At 32.4% G+C, this 26,797-nt stretch overlaps 1 protein-coding gene across 3 annotated transcripts in view; it reads left to right on the forward strand.

Annotated features, from left to right (window-relative positions):
- The window catches only part of Nab1 (NGFI-A binding protein 1), a 45,842-nt gene extending 19,672 nt beyond the window's left edge, over nt 1-26,170 (forward strand). The window contains exons 3-9 of one of the 3 annotated variants that reach the window (XR_013344369.1): nt 2,200-2,333; nt 5,068-5,119; nt 16,514-16,603; nt 18,421-18,583; nt 19,951-20,067; nt 22,469-22,799; nt 23,883-26,170. Coding sequence is in view for 2 of the 3 variants with exons in the window: in XM_026389054.2 (XP_026244839.2) it covers nt 2,200-2,333; nt 5,068-5,119; nt 16,514-16,603; nt 18,421-18,583; nt 19,951-20,067; nt 22,469-22,557 (645 nt within the window). In the remaining variant the exon portion in view is untranslated. Of the gene's footprint in view, nt 1-2,199; nt 2,334-5,067; nt 5,120-16,513; nt 16,604-18,420; nt 18,584-19,950; nt 20,068-22,468 lie in introns of all 3 variants that reach the window. The other 2 variants (XM_077803040.1, XM_026389054.2) reach the window with 2 other exon arrangements.
- The last annotated feature ends 627 nt before the right edge of the window (nt 26,171-26,797 follow it).

A 26,797-nucleotide genomic window follows, 5' to 3' on the forward strand; every position in this document is an offset into this window, starting at 1 on the left:
GCCCCCTCTCTTCCCGCCCCCTTTTGCCCTATCTAGATTTCCTTTATTCCTCCCATGCTCCCCATCTCTACCCCACTGTGAGTCAGTTACCTTATATCAGAGAAAACATTTGGCATTTGTTTTTTTGGGATTGGATAACTTCAGTTAGCATTATCTTCTACAACTCCATCCATTTACCTGCAAATGCCATGATTTTATTCTCTTTTATTGCTGAGTAATATTCCATTGTGTATATATGCCACATTTTTTTTAACCATTCATCTACTAAAGGGCATCTAGGTTGGTTCCACAGTTTAGCTATTGTGAATTACAATTGTAATAAGAATTGTAATGCATTCCACTGTCGTTTATTTAAAAAATAAAATCAATTAAAAAGACAAAAAAGAAAATTAAACAAATTCCTTAAGCAAGCAGATTTTAAAATAAGTCAAAACCATAACAAAAAAGTTCAGTTTTATAGTCAAATAAATGCAAATTATAACCAAATGATATTGGTAAACTTTAAAAAGATAATAACCAGTGTTGGGCAAGATTCTAAGAATGGGCTCTTCATAAAATTGTAGTATGATGTGGAATAACTTTTCTAAGGAGTAATTTGGTGGAAGGCATAAATTTCTTAAAATTTAGTTCTATGACCTAACAAGTCTATGTCAAAAAATAATTAGATATATGTGAAAAAATGTATATTTAAGAATACCCTATGTAACTGTGTTTGTAGTATACTGAAAACGAAGGTAGTTTAATTTCTGGAGTGAGATTGTTCAAATAATGTATTATTCTTTCCTATAATGGGATATTATATGACTATTGAAAAATTATATTATAAAGTACTTTAAAATTTATTTATTCATCAACAAATATTGAGCATCCAGTGCACACTAGATGTATCTGGCAAGTCTCTGCCTTAATATATGATTAAAATATAGCATACATTAAATGAAGAAAGAATATTACAAATCTGTATTTACATATATACTTAAGTTTATATTGTGTACTGAGAAATATTATTAGTCTATATTAAAATATCAGTAGTCGTTCTAGATGGAAAGATTTCATGCTTGGTTTATTTTCTTCACTTGTATATTTTCAAAAAATTTAAATAAGAAAAATTATTATCAATAAAGGTGGCATGCCTGGAGAAAAAATGAATATCTGATTCTCTTTTCTTTAATGAAAGGAAAACAAGACTAACACTGACAACTTGTGCCAGGTGTGTTTCCTCATTTCTTGTTAGAGCCCTTTATAGTAGTGCTATCCTCCCATTTGTCTCTTAGAAGGCTCTGAGCAATTTTTGCTTGTCCAAAGTCACAGAGCTGGTAAGTGATGAAGCAGGACTCATCTCACATCTGTCTGACATCAAGTCCTATTTTTTTTTTTTTGTCACTGATCCTGTCTTGATTGAGTACGTTTCTTGCTTTTTAAAAACAATCTGATATATTTCTTGGTAGTTCACTATATCTGAGTAAATGACAGAATTTTCTAGTTTAAAGAATTAAAGGTTTTGAGTTTAGGATGACATTTACTATTTTAGTTTAAGGTGTTTGGTCAACTAGCGGCTCTCTTGGCAGTGTCTAAAAATTATTGAATTATGGAAAGGTAGAATTAGATTACTCTTACTAACGATTAGTCTCCAAGACCTTGATTTTTCCAGGATAGCCCTAATTTTTGATAATTTTGTTTTACTTAAGTGATTTGATTATAAGTTTAACTAAAATCATTTAATTTTGAATCTAAGAATTTTCATTTCAGTTCACACTTAAAAATGCTGTCAGACCAGGTATTAACTTTTAGTTAGGAAAGTATTTTCACCATATCATATTATTAAATCCTTTGGTTTTTCATCAGAAAAATGAGATGTGAGTTATATAATATTCTTTACTTTTTCAAATTATCCATAAACTCCATTTAGCCCCCCTCTCCCCCCTGCAAAAAAAAAAAAAAGAGAAAAGAAGAAAAAGAAAACATATAAATAAGTTAAGTAAAACCATGATGACTATTTTGAATAGTTTGGTCTCTGCAAAATGGTAAATAAGTTGGTTTTCTTCCAAAATTTGGCAATTGGAGTAACCATCCTGATTTTTTGTGAATATGGTTTCATTATACAGTGATATGAAATATTTATATTCTTTAGTGATACCTTTTATGCATCAATGAAATATAAATGCTTATGATTTTTATAACTTTATTTTGGATATCTAGCTCACTGTTAATGAAGCAGCTGCCCAACTCTGTGTGAAAGATAATGCCCTGCTTACAAGAAGAGACGAACTTTTTGCTCTGGCTAGGCAGATTTCTCGAGAAGTCACCTATAAATATACTTACAGAACCACCAAGTAAGTGTTAACTAATTGGCGATATTTTTGCATTGCCTGATAGAAGTGGTTTGAAACACCATCCATTGATTGAATATAAGCATTTTTGAAAAGATGAAAGTGTGATTATGATGGTTTTTCAAAACACTATTGTTTAAAATTACTTTATAATTAAATTTAATCTTTTAACCTGCACATAAAAAGATAAAAATAGTGCATATTATGAAGTACCTTATGAACATTATATGTTTAAATCAAGCATTTATCATTTTTTAATGATGAAAACATTTAAAATCATTTTATTTTTTGAAATACATAGTACATAATTGTTATTCATGTATTCATAATTGTGTCTATCACCTTACTGTGTAAATACACACCAGAACTTTTTTCTTCTAACAAAGTGATTTTTGTTATTTTGTTTAATTCTCCTCTTGTCTTCTTTTCTTTTGAAAGACATGGTTTCCCTGTATGTTAATGTTGTTCTTACAGGTAGTTTAAACATTTTTCTCATACTTATTTTGGGTTTGGGGATGTTGATGCAATTCAGAAAAACTTTTTAGACTTATTTGCATACCTACAACTACATGAACTTTTTGAACTCTCTGAGGAAACAGAGTGATTCCTTTTGCAAGGTGCTTGCAGTCTTGAGATTGCCTGAATGTAAAAAAAGATGATAGACTAGTATTTTAAGGGAGATACTTTTAAAAAATTGAATATAAAATGTGAGTTTGAAATAAAAAACAAAGTTGAAAAGAATGATGATTTCAAAATTTATTGTAAAAACACCATATTCTTCTTTATCTTATCTTCACTTTAGTCTCTAAGCATTGTCTGTAGGTGTAGGATCATTTTTATTTTGTTCACTTGGTACTGCCAGTTCATTGTTTGCTTGTCTCTGTGGATGCAAATGAATACTTGTATTAGAGTAACTCTGGTTGTTTGTTAAATTCACATCCTGAACACCCTTCCCAGCCTTAATAAATCAATCTGTGGAGATGGATCCTTGGAATTTTAAATTTTTACAGGTATTGCAAATGATTATTGTACATACTGAAGTTTGAAGTTTACTACTATATTATAGGCATTTGCTATCATTTACCATTGTTTTCTCAAACTCACAGTGGCTTCATTTTCTGCCCTATCTGGGCATCTACATATTTGCCAACATATAGTAAGTAAAATTATATATATAGAGTAACAGGATAAGAATATACAGCAATATAGGATTATTTCCAAGATTTTTTTTGAAGTTGGATTAACAAAAACTGATTTTAGTGATTTTTCATTTTCAGTGCTGCATTACACAAAACTTTGAGTATTTTATTTAGATGATTTTCTTTAATCAAAATAATACATATATATGATGTAAGAAGTCATATAGTACACAAGGTTTATCATGAAACAACAGTTCCTGTCCTCTGCCACCTTCCCATTTCACGCCATAGAAGCAACTGCCTTCAATAATGTTAGCTGTTTTTTGTATATTTTTTAAGTTAAATCTATTTTATTTTACTTTTTTCTTAAATATTTATTTTTTAGTTTTAGGTGGACACATTATCTTTATTTTTTATTTTTATGTGGAGTTGAGGAACGAACCCGGCATCCCATGCATGCCAGGCAAGTGCGCTACTGCTTGAACCACATCCTCAGCCCCAGTTAAATCTATTTTAAATATATTAATACTTTAATATAATTTAGAAGCCCAAACTATAAAAAAATAGTAAAAAAAAAAAAAAGATTCACTTCCATTCCTGACTCTTACTCTATTCTAACCTTCCCCAATCCAGGAATTTTAATTGTTTTATTTTCATCCTTCCAGTTTGTTTATGCATTTGTAAACAAATACAAGTAATGCTATCTTTTCACCTCTTTTTTTTAATAAAAGCATATATCTATAATGTTCTTTATTTTGTCTTTATTTAACTTAACATAAGAGAACTGTCTATATTAGTACATACATACACACACACATATATTCCTTATTTTTTACAGCTGTAGGCATTAATTATGTGAATGTACCATTTAATTGGTCCAGTGCCCTACTAATGTACACTTGAGTTGTTTTTGGTCTTCTTTTATTAGAAATAATAACATTATAACACCACACATATATTGTTGATTGTGAAATATATTTTTTTCACGTTTTCACATCTTTTATATTAAGGTATTAACAGTTGAAGTCTATTCATAGTTTAGTTGGCAAGAATATTTCAGGGTGGTATATGAAATAATTGTGTATCCTAGAATTGAAGAAGTGACATTTCATATATGTGTTTCTACCTCTGGGATAGATTCCCAGCAGAGAGATTTCTGAGTTAAGAGTAAGTACATCTGTAGTGTCGGTAGATAAACAAAATGCACTTTAATCTCATATAACTTTAAGCATTCATCTTAAATGGTCATTTTTTTTCTTTAATTATTTGTACTGAGTCATAAAAGGATATCCTCTATTTTTAAAGAAATTTTGGTATATAATCGTCATGAAATATTTATTGAGTGCTTTTTCTGTATACATGTATACATTTTATACTTGAAATATGAAATTAATAATGGTGTCTATATAGTCTCTTAATATTAATTTGAAAATGATGAAAAATCTTTTTTTCATTATTTGAACGTTTGATATAAGTATGTCATTTCTTATATTGGGGCTTCAAGATTATGTGTTTTGGGAGAAGGTTCTAGACTAAGATGCCTTAGGAATGAAATTTCTTACCTTCTGAAGTTTTTCTCTTCTCTCCCCTCCCCTTAGGTCAAAATGTGGTGAAAGAGATGAATTATCCCCAAAGAGAATTAAAGTAGAGGTATGGTTACATGTAATGTTTTCAAATACTATTAATGTTTACTTTTGTTTTAAGATGCTTAAAAATAGAGTTTTACTAGTTCAGACTCCCCCCCCAAAAAAAAAGTTGGTTCCAAAAAAATGCACTGAAAAACAATATATAATTTTGTTACTCTGAAGTATCTATAGTATTTTGAACTAGCAAACCAAGTAAATTTTTAAAAGGAGACTATATTGTCTACATTGATGTCCATTCAGTTTATCAGAGGATGCAAAAAATTTGTCTTACAAATTTAAAACTCTTTGTGGGTTAAATAATTACTTTTATAATCTTCCTTATATCATCAAATATTCAGAAGAGCTGACTTTTTAGTTTTTTTATATTAACTATCTGAGGAAAATAATTCAGTAGTTGCAAATCATAGAAACTTTACTATAACTAATGGCTTTTGTAAAGGACCATGGTTGAGACTTCTTATTTTAGACTTGCAAGTAGTAAGGCGGGAATTAAGCAACAAGAATGTATTTTCTTCTTAGGGCTCTCAGAAATATAGAACTATTGTTCTGAAAATCTAGTCTATAGCAGAATGGAAATTTGAAGTCAGATGGCTCCGTCTTTCTTCCTTTTTTATGAGATTTTGTGCACTCTTAGCCATCATATTTTAATTTCAAGTTAAAGCAAGTGAGTTATGCTTGACTGCCCTAAATTTCTATCATAACCTAATATTTTTATGGCAATGATCCTTTATTTATATCAAAGCCAGAATTATTCTATAAAAACATGCATTTCTCTCTTGCTTAAATCTCCCCAGTGGCTTTCTCATGTATTTAGAATAAAATCTAAACTATTCTGGAGGTATCTAAGATCCTATATGATCTGACTCTAGCTTGCTTCTCTTACTATGTTTGCTTCTATATTTTTCTACTCTCTCTTGTGTTCTAGCTATGCTGATCGCTGTTGTGTTCCTGGATTGTGCCAATCTGTTTGTGTTTCAGCATTCTCCTTTGTCTTGCCTCGTTATTTTCTCTAAGCAGCTGTATGTTGCATCTGAGTTTCTACTGACTTCCCTGCCTCCCTTTCTGAAGGTGTTCCTGAACTGCAAAAATCATACTGAGGCTATTATGGTTTTTTTGCTGGCTTTCATAGCACTTAACTACTGTTTGGTGGAATGGTTCCATGTTTGTGTTTAATATAGTATCATTTGTGTCATTGGATGAGAACAGGGCTCTTTTCTTGTGTGTCCACTATGCATACTCAGTTTGCAACAATGCCTTGCACTTAATAAAATCTGTTGGATGAAATAATGAATAGCTGTGGACAAGCACCTTCAATTTCTAAAAACTATCTTAAAGCAATAGTTCACAAAGAAGGGAAGTATTTTGTTCCCCAAAGGGCACATCTTTTAAAAAGTTGTTTTCATGCTTGTCATCTATTCACTGTTAGCTGTGCAGTAATGTTTAAGACGAGTTAATCTCAAATACCTGTCAGAAAATTTGTTGAAATTGTCTAAAAGATTACATTGAAAGATAGTCTAACCAGTGTAACAGTTTTATCCTATTGCACCCTGGGATGAGAGTTAAGAGATCTCTGTGCACTTAGCTGTTAATGACTTATTGCTGCTGTCAGAGAAGGAAGGTGAGCATAGTAAACTTGTTGCTGCTAAGGTCTGTGCCGTCGGAGAATTTAAAGGAAGGAAGTATTAATCCTACTTAGTGGCCAGGAAGAATAATCATCTGCTAGACTAGAAATACATCTACATCACTGTTTTAGTTTTGACCCTCAGTGTGATTGTGATTCAGGCTGCTCTCACACTTAAGCCCTGCTTTCCCTTTTTATCTAGCCATAGAGATCATTATTGAACACTGAAATTTATAGTTTTGAATGGTTTAAGCTGCTTTTTTTTAGTTGTTGATGAATCTTTATTTTATTTATTTTTATGAGGTGCTGAGGATTGAACCCAAGGTCTCACACATTCTAGGCAAGTGCTCTACCACTGTGCTACAACCCCAGCCCTGCTGTTTTTATTTGACTGTATTTAGTCTTATTCTCTCAGCAGCCCTGATCTGAAATTTAAGCAAATGGTTTCTTGCAATGTTTTGAGTTTCTTATTAGAAGTCGAGAGTGTTGGGTTATAGCATTAGATGATTCCTTTGAAACATTCTACTAGAGATCATTCAGATATCATTACATATGATGTCTGTTGTTTTATTAGAGTTCACAAAGCCACTTGAACAGTTCTGGATTCAAATTTAAATAATCAGTGTTTCCTTTTCCTGTGAATAACAATTCTATTCCTTCCTAAATAAGACATGTAACTAATCAGTATCAAACTTCTTGCATTCTTCTATAAATACTGTACTCTTGATTTTGTTTCCAACATATAAAGGCTTTAGCTTTGAATTTAGGACAGTGATTCACTTTTAGTTGTAGTTTTTTTTTTTTTTTAAGAGAGAAAGAGAGAGAGAGAGAAATTTTTTTAATATTTATTTTTTAGTTTTCAGCAGACACAACATCTTTGTTTGTATGTGGTGTTGAGGATCGAACTCAGGCCGCACGCATGCCAGGCAAGCGCGCTACCACTTGAGCTACATCCCCAGCCCCATGTAGTTTTGTTTTGGTTTTGCCTAGTTTTTCAAAAGAATTTATGAGTCATCAATATCTCTTTAAAAGTGTCTTTTGTGTGTGTGTGTGTATGTGTGTGTATATACATATAACATATAGTGTAATCTTTTTCAAAATGTGCAGTCTTGGTTTAAACCCTTGTCTAAATTCTGTTGCAATGTCATCTAAGAGTTTTAGGTACTAGAGTTGATCATTTGATTCTGGAAGCTAATAATGAGGTGTAGCTAGTGTTGGCTATAAAGGTTTCTACTGTTTTATGACTTCTTACTGAATGTGACTGGTTTATTTATGTCTATCTCCTATGTGACTAATGAGGAGAAGGAAACTTTCTGACATGAGAAGGGATATGTTTAGGGTTTTACTGAAGAGGTATTTGAACTGGGTTTTAAAGGGACAGAGGATTTAAGAAGTTAGGGATACCCTTGGGGGTTTGGGGTAGTGTTAACACCAAAAGTAAACTTAAACTATCATGGACAATATACAGAGGTAAGAAAATACTAGGTATGTTTAGAGACAATAAGTAGAATAGTTTGTTTAGATATGTAATTGACATAGGGTACCACATAGATAAAACTAGAAAGATTTTAGAACTTTTGAAATACTTTTACTCTTATTTCATTTTACTGCTTGTTTTTTGATTCTCAGCTTATTATTATTTTTTAAAGAAAGTAATATGACAGATTTCTAATTACTAGGTCCGAATTGAAACAAGTTCTTCTATAATCTGTCAACAACCAGTAAACATACATGCCAAGTTGCTCATTTTTTTCATCTTAAAAAGATAATTTTTACAGTAAACAAAAATTAATGCAATGTTCAGTAGGTAAAATAGAAATTATATCAAAATAATATATAAAGGAAAAAGAAACATTTTCTTGCTTGCTATTATCAGTGCATTAAAGTACACAAGTAAAAGTAATGTATTGTTCAAGTTCAGTATGATCTTTCCTTGTTATATTTCCCTGGTCTGTACTTGAAGAGTTGGGTGGAGTGAAGCTTTAAAAATACTTCTCTGATTTTTCTTCCTGGAAAGCACTTATGTTGTGTGTTTTTCTCTCTTGAGGACAGCTACTGTTTGATTTTTGTCTTTTTAATATTAGTATGAAATATTAGTATACATTGTATAGAAGTACTCAGGATAACCTGTTGTCCTTAAATACTACTCTTCCTTACAGGGTATTTTAGACATTTTAAAAAATAGAGTCTTTGATCTTTATTTCTTTAATTCCTATAGTAAATGAGATAGCCACAAAGGAGAGAGAGAGAAAAAAAAAAAAAGATAGCCTGCTAGCTTATGTAGGGTTTATGGAAACTACCACTTGTAGGGAACTTCTAGGGAAAGTACCTCTTCATCCTTATGTGTTAGTTACTAAGGCTTGGGAACACTTCTGCCCAGAATAGATGAGCAGCTTGTGTGAATCCATTTTAAGCCTAACTGAAAACAAAGTATGTGTATTCTTATTCTTTTTTATCAGGGACTCCAAATCTTGTTGTGGGGCAATTATAAAAACAATTACTTTTTATTCACTGTTATGTGCCATGTTCTGCTAGGCATTGAAATTTATTATTACAAAACTTCTTTTCTGTCCTCTATAAAAGCTTTATGATTTTTCATTTTATAGCCAATACTGACCCAGAAAGGTCCAGTAACTTGCCCAAGTTGTCACCTTGCTATCCAGTAGCAGAATTAGGGTTTCCAAACTTTGTTTCACTTCTCAACTTCAAAGGAAAGTTACCTTTCTAGGTAATAATGAGTATTCACAAAGTACCTCAGGTATGCAAAAAAAAAACACTATTGGGTTTGGACCTGTCAAGGGTATGAAGGGCAAGTACATATAGAGGACTAGTGGTCTCTGAAGAAGAGGAGGAATGGCAGTTATTATTTTCTAATCCAGGGAAGCTTATGTAGTAAACATCTGTAAGTTTTGAGTAGAAAATTTTAACAATGTAAATGACAAAATGCATTATATATAAGCTATATGATTTGCTCATTGTTTAGAATGAATAAAAACTGTGTTAGGAAGATATAGTAAATCAAGAAAAAATAGTCCAATTGATTTATACACTCCCTATGACAGGACATTTTTAAGATGGCTTGACAGCTAGTTAAAGGAATAAAAAATGAAGAGCCAGAGACCATGACTCTCTTTTTTTATTCTAAATTTTTAAAAATTTTAGTTAAAAGTAGATTTAGTTGGTGCATTTTTCAATAACAAGTTCCATGAATAAACTCATTACCTCCAGTTTTTCAAGGAGCATCTTAGAAGGGATGAATGGTATGTAAAGCCACCAGTCTCAGGACTGGTGATGGCAGCTGAGTAAATGAACTAATACTTGGTTCATATCTCATCAGTAAATTTTCTTCACTTATTGGAATTGCTAGAAATAAGGCAGAGATGGGAAGTGACAGCTTTTTTGACTCTGTGAGGTTAGGAGAGCAAGCAGTTAGAGACAGCCAGATGATAGAAATGAAATTTGTTAATAGAACCCAGAAAGAGAACTGGGGATTGAAGAAAGACTTAGAGGAAACATCTGCTAGTAGGTTCCAGTAGGGCGGAGGTGGGGCTGTGAGAAGCAGGAGGGAAGATGGTCAGAATATCCACCTACGCTGTTACTAAGCTTGTTGGGAAAAAAAAAAAAAATGCTGATCTGATTTGATGAAGACTCTTCTCTGGATCAGAAAAACAGAAGCTTTACAATCTGCTATTCATACAGAAAGTATGAGTAGAAAAAAGGAAAATGCACATGTGGAGTTGAGAACATCTGCTATAACAAGTCATTTAAAGATAGTTAAGTAGTTAACTTTAAAGCAACTTGCTGGTGTTTGGTGGAAAAGATGAGGAGAGTGAGGGTAGAGACCAATGGTGTGAGAGTAATTAGGTCACAAACAGCATTCCATCCTATATCTTTTATTAGAGACCTAAACTCTCATCATGATTAATGGCAGCAGCCAAGAATATGACATGGAGATAAATTGCTCATAGCATGTTACAGCTGGTGCCTGAGGAAAAACGCTTAAAATTAAAGTCCTGCACCGAACATAATGTGAAAGAGACCAGTTTCTTGGGAATGTCCTCATTTTTATTTATTTACTTAGTTTTTGATGGACCTTATTTTATTTATTTATATGCAGTGCTGAAAATCCAACCAGGACCTCAAAACATGCTAGGCAAGTGCTCTACATTGAGCCACAACCCCAGACCCTCTCACTTTTATTTCTAAGTCACATATTTTGAATAGCTTAAGCCTACTATACATCTCATGAAGTGATAGCTACTCAGTCCTAGTTTTCCCATCTATGATGAACTGTCAAGACTGGAGGAAAAAATGAAATAGATTAATGTACTGATTATGGATATTATTGGTTACTTGGATATTGTAATTTATGATTCATTGTAAGCTATTATTTCTCTTTATTAATGATTGAGCAGTACACATTTTCGAAAAACTATCACATGCAGAGTTTGGAGTTCCACTCTTCCAACCTCTCAGTATTCTCTTAGCTGAATAATCCTGACAGTAGTAATACCATATATTTGTATGGCACAATTTGCCATTTGTGCTGCTGTTGAATCATTACAAATCTCTCCTGGGCAGGAGGTGGTGTAATCCCCCCTTAAAAGTTGGGACCAGTTGATAATGAAGTTAATTTTATTTCCTGAGACCACACATCTGGTACTAACATGCAAGCTCTTCAAAAATAGTATTGAGATATTGAAACATTTGGGGGTTTCTGGCTGGGTACACTCTGCTCAGAGATTGCTAATGATCTAGTAACTCCACAGTCTGGATTTCCAACCCTGATTTTGCCCTAAGCTCCAAATTCATTATGTCTATTTAGCTGGAATATATGTGTGTGTGTGTGTGTGTGTGTGTGTGTGTGTGTGTGTGTGTATGTGTATGTATGTATATATGTCTCACCAGCCTTTATATTCAGTACGTCCCTAATTGAATTAGTTGATTTTTTTTTACCTCACCTCAAACCCCCTGGCCCAGAGTTTCATATTGTAGCAGATGTTGCTACCAGACTCCCAGTTGCCTAATCTCAGGGATTTATATCTTTGCCATATCTGCTACTGTTCAGGACTAGGGTGCTATTCTCCAACTCCATCATAGCCCTCTAACCAGTCTCCCTACCACCATCTTTGACACCATCACATTCAGCCTGGCCTTTCTTAAGTGCAGATTTTACAGTTTCTTCTCTAAGACTTTTTAATCACTTCTCTTTGCATTTAAGATAAAACCTAAAATTATATATATATAGAGTAGGTGGATACAGTGCCTTTATTTTATTTATTTATTTTTTCAATGAACCTTTATTTTACTTATTTACATGTGGTTCTGAGACTCAAACCCAGAGCCTCACATGTGTGAAGTAAGCACTCTACAACTGAGCTACAACTCCAGCCCCTAAAATTCTTAATGTAGCTTAAAAGTTCTCACCAAATCGTCTCTAGGTTTTTATCTAAGCTGCTCTCTTTCTAGAAAACTCTCTTCCTTCAATTCTTAACCTTGATATTATGCCCTCTAAGGAGCCTACTCTGCCATAGTGCCTCAGCTGAGCCCCAGATCTCTGTTTCCCTCTCAAGACTGTTTGTTAAGAAAGCAGAAGGTGTGTCTCTTTTTACCATTGTACCCCATGTCAGCAGTGTGTGAACCAGTTACATGGCATTTTTGTTGAGTCAATAAGCATGTTTCTAGATTTCCAGAGTGCTTTTCACTAAAACAGTCCCTGACAAATATGCTCAACATTCTCCTGCTGGTTTTAGTATAAAATATCTAGTTCATATGAAATATCTATTCATACTCATTCTAAGATGTCCACACTATGGAAATATCACTAAAATGTATCCTTTTTCCTCTGTATGATAGAGATATAATATATCACTATAGCATGATGTTTTCTTTACTCCAACTAAATCTGGTGGCTTTTTGGATAATCTGACTAAATATCAGTAACAAATATTTAGTAGGTAATACTTATGTGCCATGCATTGTGGCAAGTATTTTTCATATACTATTTGTTAGGTACCATTGCTATTTTATAGATGAAAAAACAAACAGGTGAAATAGTCTGCCCTGTATCTCAGAAATAGGTAGTAGAATTGGGTTTCGAACTCAGCATAAGTCATACATTTAAAGCCACCTCATATAAAACAGAGCAGTAACATCAAAAAACAAACCTGTAAATAACTCAAAAATCTTAACACCAAAAAAGCCAAATAACCCAATCAATAAATGGGACAAGGAACTAAACAGACACTTCTCAGAAGCTGATATATAATCAACTCAACAAATATATGAAAAAAATGTTCAACATCTCTAGCAATTAGAGAAATGCAAATCAAAACTACGATATCATCTCACTCCAGTCAGAGTGGCAGCTATTAAGAATACAAACAACAATAAGTGTTGGCGAGGATGTGGGGAAAAAGACACACTCATACATTGCTGGTGGGACTGCAAATTGGTGCAGCCAATATGGAAAGCAGTATTCCTTGGAAAACTGGGAATGGAACCACCATTTGACCCAGCTATCCCACTCTTTGGTCTATACCCAAAGGACTTAAAAACAGCATACTACAGGGACATAGCCACATCAATGTTATAGGAGCACAACTCACAATAGCTAAATTGTGGAACCAACCTAGATTCCCTTCAGTTGATGAATGGATAATGAAAATGTATGTGTATGTAAATGTATGTATGTGTGTGTGTGTGTGTGTGTGTGTGTGTGTCACTCACACACACAATGGAATACTATTCAACATTAAAAGAGAGTAAAATCATGGCATTTGCAGGTAAATGGAGCTGGAGAATGTAATGCTAAGTCAAGTTAGCCAGTATATAACCTTCTCTGATATAAGGATGCTGATTCATAATGGGGTTGTGGAGGAGGAGCATGGGTGGATTAGACGAACTCTAAGTAGAGCAAAGAGTGGGGAAGGAAAGGGAAGGAGCATGGGGGTAGGAAAGACGGTGGAATGAGGTGGATATTATTACCCTAAGAACATGTATAAAGACAGGAATGGTGTGACTCTACTTTTTGTACAACCAGAGATAAGAAAATTTGTGCTCTATATGTGTAATATGAATTGTAATGCATTCTGCTGCCATACATAGCAACTTAGAATTTAAAAAAAAACTGTAATTGTTATTGTTTCATGAAGGTAATTGTTATTGTTTCATTGTAGGATTTTATAGACTGAGCATAGACTTGGAAGTCAGTTATCCACAGCAGTAAAATGAGGATAACCTCGGGTTGTTTGTGAAGAGGAATAATGTACATAAAGTATAGAACATAGGAACTGGTACTTTGTATGCACCTGTAAAGTGATAGCTGCTCTTATTGTTGTTTTTCTTCCAAGTCTTCTACCACCTTATCTCATTGAACTTTCAAACTTAAATGAAGGTTTGCTAAGACTAAGTTGGATTTTTAGGAATAAATTCCTAGAAGAAAAATAGAATAGATAAGAAAAAGTGTACTTTTTCTTTAGTCTAGATTATGTACACTTAAATAAAGTTTATTCTAGCTCACCTAATGATTATGTTCTATATATTCCAAATATCAGTGTAGGGACTTAGAAAGCTGGCTGTTCTCAATACTTTAAAGATAATGATTGTATATAAAATCACCATGAAACTTATACAAGGCTATTTCAAGATGGTAAATGTATTTGCTTTTGACTTGATTATATTATTTCATGTTTCTGAATTTAAAAATAGCATATTAGTTGTTATTTAGGGGATAAATTTTGGTAGATGAAATATTTGAAAATATGGGCTCTGCAGTGGAGAAATAATTTTTTGAAAAGAACCTGATGGAAGAAGTTTTTTGAATCACTATCTTACATCTCAAGTAATGGAAACTATTTTTTTTTGTTATTGCATTTAATGATTCACCCTCAGTTACATAATCAAACAACAGAAGAAATGCATGTTTTGGAGTTAATGACAGTTTCTGTGAGGAATCCAGTCCTTCAGTAGCTTTCCTTAAAGTTACTATACACCATCATGATGTTTTGTAGTTTTGAAGTTCACATGGAGCAGTAAACAGGCAACTAAAAGAAACTTGAAAGTAGTAGGTGGATTAGCCCAAATACTTGTCAAGTACAAAACAAATAATTTGTTGAAGCATTGTCCAGTAATAGAGTTTCTACAAATAGGCCCTATTTATTTCATTTAATCCTCACAACAACTCTGATAGGTTCTATTGTCCTCATTTTTTCATAGGAGAAAACTGACATTCAGGATTGTTACATTTGCCCATGCAAAGTCATATAGCTCCTAAGCGGTGGAACTGGAAAACAAGTACAGGTCTTTCCAGTTCTAAAGTCCCATTGCCTGCTATGATAAAACAGAAATCACAAGCCAGCATGGAAGAATTCTTAGGAAATTTAGATTGGAATTATTGGATAAGACTTACAATTTTTTTTCTTAGTTTGAATCTTTACCACATTAAATATTAACAAAATTAATTTCAGATAGATTGGAGGGTTATATTTAAGGAAACAAATAAGCAAAAAACCAGGCCTGGGGTTGTGGCTCAGTGGTAGGGCACTTGCCTGGTATGTGTGAGGCACTGGGTTTGATTTTCAGCACTATATATAAATAAATAAAATAAAGGTCCCTCAACAACTAAAATAAGAAGGAGAAGGAGGAACAAAGACCCCAAAATTGCCTTATAAAAACTAAGAGTAGATTTGAGTACAAAGTAGAATGCCTTCCTTTCAGAATTCTGTAGCAATAGAAGAAATCACAAAATAAAACAGAAGTTCATACAACTATAGTACGTAAATTACAAATATGTAAATTACAAAAAATTTTTGAGTATCAAAATAAAAATAAATTTACAAATTTTTAAAAAACCTAACAGTACCAAGACAAAATGTCACATATTGCTTATATTATAACCCAGTTAAGGCCTTTCGGCATAGTGTGTAAGAAGACAAAAAATGGCATCTGTTTGTAGTAATTCTACTTCTCAAAACTTTTTATAGTGGCTAATCTCAACTAGAAAATGCTGTGTCCTTGAAAATATTTTTGCAGTGGTTTTTTTTTTTTTTTTGGGGGGGGGTGCAATTCTGGAGATTGAACCCAGGGGCGTTTGACCCACTGAGCCATATCCCCGGCCCTCTTTTATATTTTATTAGTGGCAAGATGTTGCCGAGTTGCTTAGGACCTCACTAAGTTGCTACATCTGGCTTTGAACTCAAGATCCTACCTCAGCCTCCTGAGCTGCTGGGATTACAAGGGTATGCCACCATGCCTGGCTTTGCAGTGTTTTTAATACCAGAAATTAAGAAAAGAATCTAAAATGTCCAATATGAGGATAGTGTAATTGAACAACTAGTTGAAGTTTTATGGAACCATTATAATGATAATAAAGTTTGCTTTCTTTTTAAAAAAAAATATTTATTTTTTAGTTATACATGGACACAATATATTTACTTTATTTTTATGTGGTGCTGAGAATCGAACCCAGTGCCTCATGCATGGTAGGCGAGCCTCTATCTCTGAGCCATAACCCCAGCCCTAAGGTTTACTTTCTGATGGAAAAAAATAGTGATGATTATATTCTTCTTCATTTTTATTTGTGTTTTTATTGATATTACAGTTGTAGAATATAAGGTACCATAAAAAATTAAAAATGAAATGCTATTCATTAAAACCTTAACTGTGATTATTCAAGTATTGAGTTTAAGGTGGTTTCATTTGCTTTATTATCTGAGTTTTTGATATTATTTTGTTTTTTACAAACTTAAATATAAAGGATATATTCTTTACCCACAGGATGGGTTTCCAGATTTCCAGGATTCTATGCAAACACTCTTTCAGCAGGCTAGAGCCAAGAGTGAAGAACTCGCAGCCCTTAGTTCACAGGTAAATAAACTACCAGTTATCATATCATCATAATATCTGTAGGTTAAAAAATAAATGGCTGCTTCACCTACTTTCAGTTTTAGGTTTCTGAGGACTAAATTTATTTCTGGTTCTTTTTAAAATGTCATTTGATCCATAGCTGTAGCCACAGGATAGCAATAACAACTTGATTTGCTTCATTAACAGAGTCTGATGTGGGACTACTTATTTATTCTTTGTGGTTTGTAGGAAGTTAGACAAGAGTCTCTACTCAAGAAAATTCAAAAGAATAAATTTAGTATCAGAAAATCAGTCATGTTGATCATGGCTCCATATAATATAACTCTGAAATAAAATAGCATTAGTTCTCAATAAAATATTGGTAGTCAGTATAATAATTATTATTATAACTCATTTAAATTCAAGAAGAAATGTTACTATGTACCATCATGTGCTTTTGCTATCATTTATGTATGTTCACTGAAATGAACATTAAAAATATTACTTCTGCAGACATCTTTTAGAAAGTACTATAAGTGATAACTTTTTGAGCTTTTCCCTAGTGACTTGTTTTTATTCAAATTTAGTACTGCCAAATTTTATATTTTCATGGTAAGAGGATGAAAAATACATTTCCCTCTCAGAAATGTTTGCTGAATGTTATCAATTGATAAGTTTAAATGAGATGAAATTATGATTACTTTTGGTCTGATTTATTTGCATTTAGAAAAGTCTGAGTGTTTATCCTATTTATTTGATGAATTAACACATTCACATTAATATTTTGAATCATGACTTATAACCATTTTATATAGCAGCTTGCTTGCTTTCTTATGTAACTAACATGGTAATGAGCATATCTGTACATATTTTTAAATATCTTTTTAGTTGTTGATAGACCTTTATTTACTTATATTTCATCTACCAAAATTTATCCCCTAAATAATAACTAATTTGCTTTTTTTTAAATTCAGAAATATGAAATAATATGTTTCATGAAATAAAATATTTATATGCAGTGTACCAGGCAAGTGTGCTATGGCTGAGCCACAGCCCCCCATAAAAGTACATTTTGACCATTATTTCCTTGGAAAATATCATAGATATGACATACTGCTTTGAATATCACATACAAATAATTTAAACAGAGCATAGAGAAGGAACTTATAAAACACAGGCAGAGATAAATTTATATGTCAGCTCACTAATTTCACATTTCAAAACATGTCTCTTTATGATTGGTTGGGAAATGCTGCCGTTTCATTCTCTGATGAAGGTGAAGATCCTCACTAGCATTGATTTTATTTTTGCATAATTTGCATTATGTGATTTTTAGAGGGAGGTATGTTTGTCTTGTTCTTCTAGACAGCCGTTTTACACCTTTTATCCCTCAAACATACTGTCACCATATCAGAATACTGATAGTCAGTATTATAGTGCCAAATCCTAAAATAAAAATGCCAACATTTCACCCTGTGTGTTAGAAGCAGTTGATAGCAAATATTGCTGTTGCCCTTGGGTTCCTTGTTTAAAAAGTACTTTAATGAACTTGCTACACCTTAGAAAATAAAGCTAGGGTTATGTTGCTTTTGAACTGGGATGGAATTCTCTTTATATGGTTGAGAAGAACCCTTTTTTCTTTTGTATGAAATCCAGTATTTTATGTTTTCACATGATACATTTATTCATATTTATGGAACCGAGCGTACCACATAAAGAGTGAACTAATTTTAATGAATACTAAATACATTTACTGCAGTCTGAAATTGGCATCTTTAAACTATTAAAAAATCTAGAATGTTTGAATTACTGATTTTATTTTTTGCTCTACTTACTAGCAGCCTGAAAAGGTGATGGCAAAGCAGATGGAACTCCTCTGTGCCCAAGCTGGCTATGAGAGACTGCAGCATGCTGAGAGAAGACTGTCTACAGGGCTTTACAGGCAGAGCTCAGAAGAGCACAGCCCTAATGGCTTGCCTTCTGATAACTCAGATGGACAAGGTACATCTTCAGAATGGCCTTTGCCTTTAGAGCCCTACTATGCATACTTCAAAGAGAAGCTGAAAAAAATTGCTGATTTTTATATCTTGATGTTGTATAGAGATTATTTTATAGATTTTCTATGAGTTTTAATTTTTAAGTTGTCCCCTTTTTAAAAAAATAATTTCTCCTAGAGATTTTAATTTGTAATTTTTTAAAATTTTATCATTCTTATACTATAGCTGGCACATCTGATTGGTGTTTATTTTCTAAAGCGTAAGTAAGGAAGGGAGATGCGAATAGTATGTGGATCATTTTCCCCAAGAAACAGATTCCCTTAAAGATGTTTGTGTGTGCCTCTATTTGTTATTTTTTCTTTTCTTGAATTGCTGGGGCTCAAACCCATGGCTTTGTGCGTACTAAGCAAGCACTATACCACTGAGCTATACCATCAGCCCTTACCTTGTTTGAAAAGCTCAAAACTTTTATATTTTTTAGATTTCAAAACTAGATTAGTCTGAAATTTTATAACCTTTATTTCTTAAGAGAATATGGTAGCTGCTACTGAAGTACTATGACAAAGTCTAACTCTTAAATTTAGAAAACTGATTCATGAATATTTTTACCATTCTGACTGAATAGTATTTAATTTTTTTCAAGTCCTCACATGAAGATAATTCCAAATCATTATTATTCACTCATTCAACGAATTTTTATTTTTGAAGCATTTCTTACATGCCCAGCATGCTTCTAGGCACTGAGGATACAACAGTGATCAATACAAGTCCCTATTCACTTACACTCTAGTGGAGGGAGATGTACAGTATATAAGGATGTAAGCATATCTTCCAGTTTAAATAGTAATAAGTATTTGAAGTAAAACAATAATTTTTTAGTGTCATAATTTTTACATATTATTTTTATACTTTTCCGGAGAGTGATCACTGTTGTCAAAAAATAAGACTTCTTTCCAAGTAGATACCTTCTTAATAAGCATTCTTAACCAATCGAATGAAATATTACCTCTGTCATCAGTTCCAAATACTGGAGGAGAAAAAAGTTCTTCCTTCTTAAAATATATCAGAAACTTTTAATATGTGGTCTTATTTAACTTCTCCAATCATTCTTAAGAGTTAACAAGTAAAAGCAATTACGAAAGATGTCTTCATAGAATTATATATACCTTGGGGCTAGCTTGAAATAACTTGCCATTTTCCTCCTCAATTATTATTTAAAAACTTTTTCCACAATCATGGACATTCTTCAATGCCTATTGACTTTCATCTCTTCCTATGGAGTGTTCAAGACAATTTGTGAAAGCTTGTTTTTAAGAAAAACTATGATATTTTTAAAATATTATCTATATATGTATTTTTATTTTTTATTAGGAGAGAGACCTTTGAATCTCCGAATGCCTAATTTGCAGAACAGACAGCCCCATCATTTTGTGGTGGATGGGGAGTTGAGTAGACTTTACTCAAATGAGGCAAAGTCCCACTCCTCAGGTGAGTATGTCTTATACAATCAAAGAGTAAAACTTGAACAAAGCATCTTTAAATTTTGTTTTTCTACTCCACAACTGTCCCTCTCCCCTTCCCAACAAAAATATTAGTGGTCAGTTTTTCCTCCCCTTTGAAATTATGGATTCTATAGTTGTATTTTTGAGACTATAGTATTTCAAAGAATGATAGGGAAAACTTGTAAAGATTGAGATTATTTTTGATTAGCTGTTAAATGAATGGTCTTCTTTTTGAGACAGGATCTTGCTAAGTTAGGGCCTTAGGGCCTTACTAAATTGCTGAGGCTGGCTTTCAACTTTCTATCCTTCTGCCTCAGCCTGTTGAACCACTGGGATTACAAGTGTACACCACTGTGCCCAGCTGAATGGTATCTTTTATACAAAAATTTGAATAATAAATAGCTGATATGAGTTTGGCTGGTTCTTTTTTTGTCAGTAACATAATATGAAATTGTTGGGTGGTATGTATATTTGTCCTCATACTGTATAAGAAAGCTAATGTATCAGAATGTAATTTTTTATGCAGATATATTTTGTGGATAATATATTTCAGAAGTAAACTGACCTCCATAAGAGGATAAGCAGCTTCCAGTTCGGTGTTTACATACTTTTTCTTAAGTAAAGGGAGTTAGACACAGTTGAATTATAAGAGATCACCATTTGAAAGAATCTAGTTATCATTAATTTTTAAAGTTAGAGTATCTTTGAGAGTCACTTAATCAAAGCCACTGATTTTATAGATGAGGAAGCTGAGGCCAGACAAAATAATTGATTCTAAATTTATGTTCTGAGCCAGTGGGAAAAGTAGTGTTACAAACATTAGAATTAAATATGACTTTATACCTGATAGCTAAGTTATATATTTTCTAGGAAAAAAGTTATCAAGAGAGTCTTTGTCTCTTATTTTTAGTTTATGCTCCTACTAGTACATGCTAAAAAGGTCAAAGTCCTAAATAATATTCTGTGCTGTGACTATTTCATACTTGATTTTAGATGCTTTTAAGACTGTCAAAGAAGTTAAGAAATTGTTCTAAACTGGTAACACATGTGAGTCTCATGTTTTTCACAACATGAAAAAGTGATCTGCTCTTTAACTTTCTTAAAAACAAAACAAAGATAAAACACTTTCTACTAATTTTTATTCCTTTGAAGATACTCTATGAAAGAAATACTCCAGCTAAATTTATTGTGTCTTACCATGATTATGTACTTTTTGTATTTCTATTACATAGAGATATAGTTGAGCTTGGATTTTATGTGGAATAGAACAAAGGAGTGCCTTAAAAAGCCTTTTTCCTTCTGTTTTAATTGAGTATAAATAATATGGGTTACATATAGTGCAAACCTGGCTCCAGATGTTAGCATTATACTTGACTGAATAACTCTTGACTTACCCTATCCCTCAGTTGCTTCATCTGTAAAATGGAAATCATTTTTACCTCATAGGGTAGTTGTGAGAATTAAATAAGATGGTATATATGAATTGTATGGCTGACAAGAATTCAGTAAATGGTAGCTAGTATTTTTATTTCTCTCATGCACAATTTAAAATTCCTTTCTGTATAGAGAAGGTGGATTCATAAATTGAGGTATCTAATTTCAGATAAGTCTATTAGCTGAAAGATATGTGTACATGCTTGTGTGTTAACATACATTTATTTGTATGTGTATGTATCTGCCCGTATATTAGACATTGTGATTTCTTATGAAAATAGAGTCATTATTCTTTTATCTCTGTTTTCCCTACCTTAATATATCATGGCAAGAGGAAATTTTAAAACTAGTTTCATATTTAAACAGTGAAGATGTTTTTCTGTCATTTCTTTGATAGTAAATATTCTAACCAAAATAAGTGATCAGTTTTATTTTATTTGTTGGACTAAGCATTTTTAAAAATTTAACGTTCTATATATGCTGTGTTGTATGAACAGTTCATGATTTAACTCTCATGCCACTTTACACTGTAAATACCATCCTCATCTTATAGATCAAGACACTAAAGCTTAGAAAGGTGTATAACTTGCTTTTAGAACTGTATAAAACTAGTAATTGGCATAGTCATAATTTAAATCCATAATCCAAGCTTTTTTAATATTTATTTTTTAGTTGTAGTTGGACACAATACCTTTATTTATTTTTATGTGGTGCTGAGGATCGAACCCAGAGCGTGCACATGCTAGGCAAGTGCTCTGCCGCTGAGCCACAATCCCAGCTCCCATAATCCAAGCTTTTAACCACACCTCTATGAACAAAATGTTACATGGAATTGCAGAATCATGAATACTATTTGCCATGAAGTTTGTGGTCTTGTTTTATAACTGTTTGACTTGTAGTCCCATCAGTTTGAAATATCAACACACTATCTATGTGTTTTCATTTTTATGCAGAGAGCCTTGGGATTTTAAAAGACTACCCTCACTCAGCTTTTACTTTGGAAAAGAAAGTCATCAAAACAGAACCTGAAGATTCAAGATAGCTGTGATTCTCCTACTGTTCTCTGGAAATGGCATCAGATTTAAGGATTAATGCTCCATCATAGAAATAAGCCTTAATAACCAATGTTGCCTCATTCAGCTCAAACAGATTTCATAGCCAAAGCATAAGAACTCCTGCAGCAGTCTGTGGAAACTGGGAAGAAACAACAACAGCCACAAAAGAGAAAAATCAAGAGAGAGTTGCAATTTATATCAGAAACATTTGATCCATTCACATTCCTGTGTAAGTCATTTTATGTGGAAAGGCTTACAAGTTAATATTGTAAGCATTCATTATTTCAGAATGTACAATGTATTTGTGTAATTTATAAAGTAAAATCTAAATGTTGAGACCCGTTTAGTCTAATAGATGTGGATAAAGTTTATTTTACTTGAAATTGTATTGTCTACTTTAAGTGTATTTAGCGTAAATATTATTATCAGAGTTTAGAATCTTTGCAGTCATAAAAAAGAAAGCTTAAGTAATATAGTTATTGGCAAGGTTGCAATGACTGTAGAAAAATGAAAAGCAAATTCTCAATTTAAGCCAAGGAAAATATTGTGTATTTAATATTTGATGAAACTGATTTTGTTTACCAGGAAATGTATAGCATTTATTCAATAATCTTTTTGCTGTTTTAATGAGTGCACATTTACACAATTAATTAGAGAAAAGTTAAAAAGATGAGCACTTGTACTACTAGGAGCACAAACTAAAAGTTAAAAAGATGAGCACTCAGAAAAATCTCTCTTACCTAGTTGACCCAGATGGATTACATAATTGCTATTTACATAACAAATGAATTTTACATAACAAATGAATAGGAAGCTATTCCTTGGACAGAACTTGAAACAAGTGGACTAATGTATAAAATCTTTGATTTAAACATTGGTATTTCAGAATGTGTTAAATAGATTAAGATGTAGTACATTAACCCTAAATGTGATAAAGGTGTTGACTTAACAAAGGCTATAATGATTGTTAGATTTTATATTCAGAAATTCTTCTCCAAGTATAGGAGTCAGACTAGGTGGCTCTCGATGGGGAATGCCTTTCCACCCATCCATCACAAGTGTGGAGTCACTGATCCATATTTGCAGGCATATTTCTATGGAAGTTCAGTTGACAGGTTTATTATTTATTTTACAATTTCATTTTTGTACACCTTTCAGATTTTTGAATGCTTTTTTTTTGTAAAATTCATTTTAACTTGAAAGTATACTTATAATTTCCCCTATTTAATTAGTAGACCGTATGTTCATACACACTATTAAATATTAATAGTGCATTGGCATACTTATAAGAATTTCATATTTGAATCCATAGTGGGTATTTAAAAAAAAGAAAGAAAGAAAATCCAACTCTGCCAATATCCATTTTTTTCTGCTGATTGAAGAGAAGATATTTGACAGTTTACCTACTTCCTACAGATTCATCTAAACCCAGATATTGCTGAGAAGAGTATATGGACATGGAATATATGTCTGTTTTTAGTTCTGCTTTAAATCATAACTGTGTAGCAAATATTGTCATGATCTGTTATACTAAAATTTGTCAGCCAAATGTTAGATGAAATGTCTGCACTGTAGTCTCTGATCACTGTCACATATATAATTGCTTTTTTCATTTTGATTTGTAGAAGAGCTTTATGGTAGAAAACACCAGTAAACAACTTTTATACTATTAAAAGGCTTTTTCCCCCTTCTAAATGTTTTAAATGTACCCTAGTATTTTGCCCACTGAAGAAGCTTTTTATGGACCTTGCAACTTTGTTGCTAGCTTGAGGTTGATTATTGTGGTTCTATTGTTCACTGTGTGTAGAACTAGTATGAGTACAATTTAAATAGAATGTTCAGTTTTTAATATTAGCCATAGCACTGGTTAGTATCTCAGTAGTTTCATGAAACGTTTCCTGTATTCTAATCTATTTTGAGAAATTTTGTGGGTTTTTTTTTAATTGTGTCTTACAGTTCAAGTTTATAGATTTTAATAAGCAACAGTTTTTAAAGATGCAATAATCTTCCAACTAGTATTTATCCATCTTTCATGAACTCACAAACCGCATCTTTAAATCCATAAGTAAGATTCCTTAATCATACTTTTCTGCTCTTTCAAGCTTAGTGATGAGGAAGCACAAAAATTTCAGTAGAAAACAGTTTTTATTTTGTAAACACTAATGTATTAAACTTGCTATACATTAAAGCAAATAATATATATTTTTATTTGAATTGTATATATGAATTGGATGTTATAACTAGTTGATTTTTTTTTCATTGTGTTAGAGGTATTTTCACTGAACAAGGTCAATTGGTTACCTCAGTATTACAGCCAATATAGTCCAAGGGACCATTTTTCCCCGAGTCTGTGTTATATTTTATTGTGTGAAGTCTGTATTTTTGTGACTCTTAAAGCTGTTGGTGAGGTGGGATGAGTGCACTTGTTTCCTGCGGCAATAAAGATTTTGTTTGCCTCACATTTATGTCCATAGCACTTTGTGCATAGCACTTGCCACAGTGGGTACTATTAGCCTGCTGTACCTCCCTTATCTGATTATTTAGGCTGGGCTTGGGTGTCACAGGACAGGAGCTTAAGTCTTTAAGTTGTAATTAAATGAGATTGCCAGCTTCCTTCATTTCTAAAAGATTATTTGGGAAATGGTTGTAGGTTGATTCTGGTCTGTCAGAGAGAGATGTTAGTTTATATTGTTCTCACTCATGAGAAGCTTATAAAGACATTTTTAATAGTCTTCACCATTTTGAACCAACTAAACTAATAAATAGGAGAAACATTAGGATTTGACATTTATAATATATGTTTGTAAATGTTAATATGATTTGGCCTCAGTGTTACAGGCTAAGTATGTGAAATTGTACTAACCTGTAGTAAAGAAGTTTTAATTGACAAGTTTTGAAGATGAATCTTCATCGAAGAGCTTCAAGGTGACAAGCACTATGCCAGGTATTAGGATAGGGATGAAGACCACAAAATAAATATAAGATTCAATTCTTGCCCTTTGTGAACTCATAAGCTAGTTGGATGGAAACTAACACCACTCATAAAAACTACGAATTTTAGTGTTACAAAATTGGGAATAAGGAGCTGACATCTAAGTGCATTTTGTGTTATGTAGTTATTATGGTAGTACACATTTTAAAGGAGAAAATATTTCATGAATGAGATGTAGAAGAGACCAGCCAGGACTAAAATGGTTAATGTTGAGAGGTGAGATTTGATACAAAGTCACAGTGGTAATTTGTTTCATTTGGAGGCTCTCTTTGTTGTTGTTAAAAAATAAAAAATAAAACGAAACATGCTCTTTTCCTCCTGTCCTTAATAAAATTACTTGGGTAAAAGCCTTACCATTTGGTGAATATGAGGTCCCTAGCTCCTATGTCCTTTTATAATTATAATTGACAGTATTAAAGATTAAAACCTAAATAGCTGGATGGGAACTTTAGTTAACATGCTCCACTCGGCTACTCAAGTGGTTAAGTATTATTAACAACACCCATTTTCTTATGACTTGACTTAGTACTGCATTGAGTCTTCAAAAGAAAATCTGCCTAGGTATTAACATAATAAAACTAGGAGGTCTGTCTCTTAGGAAATGAATTCAAATACTAAATAGCTGAAGTTAGAATTGAGTAAACATTTTATGTTTGTATCAACTTAAAGAATATGACCAAATATGATAGCTGATATTTAACTGAAAACCACCTTATGCTCTTAATCTCAAAAAACCTTAATGCTTAGCTATTAATGACTGAGATGATTCTTATTTCCCATAGAAGTTATGTTAGAGGTAGGATATTTCTTCCTTTCCAAATATGCAATGGTTAAATATTTAAAATTTCTTTAGCTTTGCTTTCTACCAACTTATGGAAATAGAAGAAGAAAAAAAATTACCTCGAAGGTGTTTTTGCTTTTTGTGCAGAAATGCTAATCAGAAATTTGTTTTTTAAAACTTCTAGTTAACTTATTAAAGTTGGAATCCCAAAACTTTCTGTGTGTATAGTTTTAAGTTCAACCTAGAAATCTTTGTAAGTTTAGCAAATTTTAACAATCATAAAAAGAACTATGATAATAATGGCTTCCATTATAGAATTGGTTTGTTAAGCTCCTGAATTATTCTTTCATGTTCTTCTCATCTGTTAAGGCCACACAGTTCTTAAGTATTAAAACCATATCCTCTTGAACCCTGGGTCTTCTGAGTGTGTCTGACTCTTTAGACACAATTTACA

The sequence above is a fragment of the Urocitellus parryii genome, chromosome 1, assembly GCF_045843805.1.
Source record: "Urocitellus parryii isolate mUroPar1 chromosome 1, mUroPar1.hap1, whole genome shotgun sequence".
Classification (NCBI taxonomy): Eukaryota; Metazoa; Chordata; class Mammalia; order Rodentia; family Sciuridae; genus Urocitellus; species Urocitellus parryii.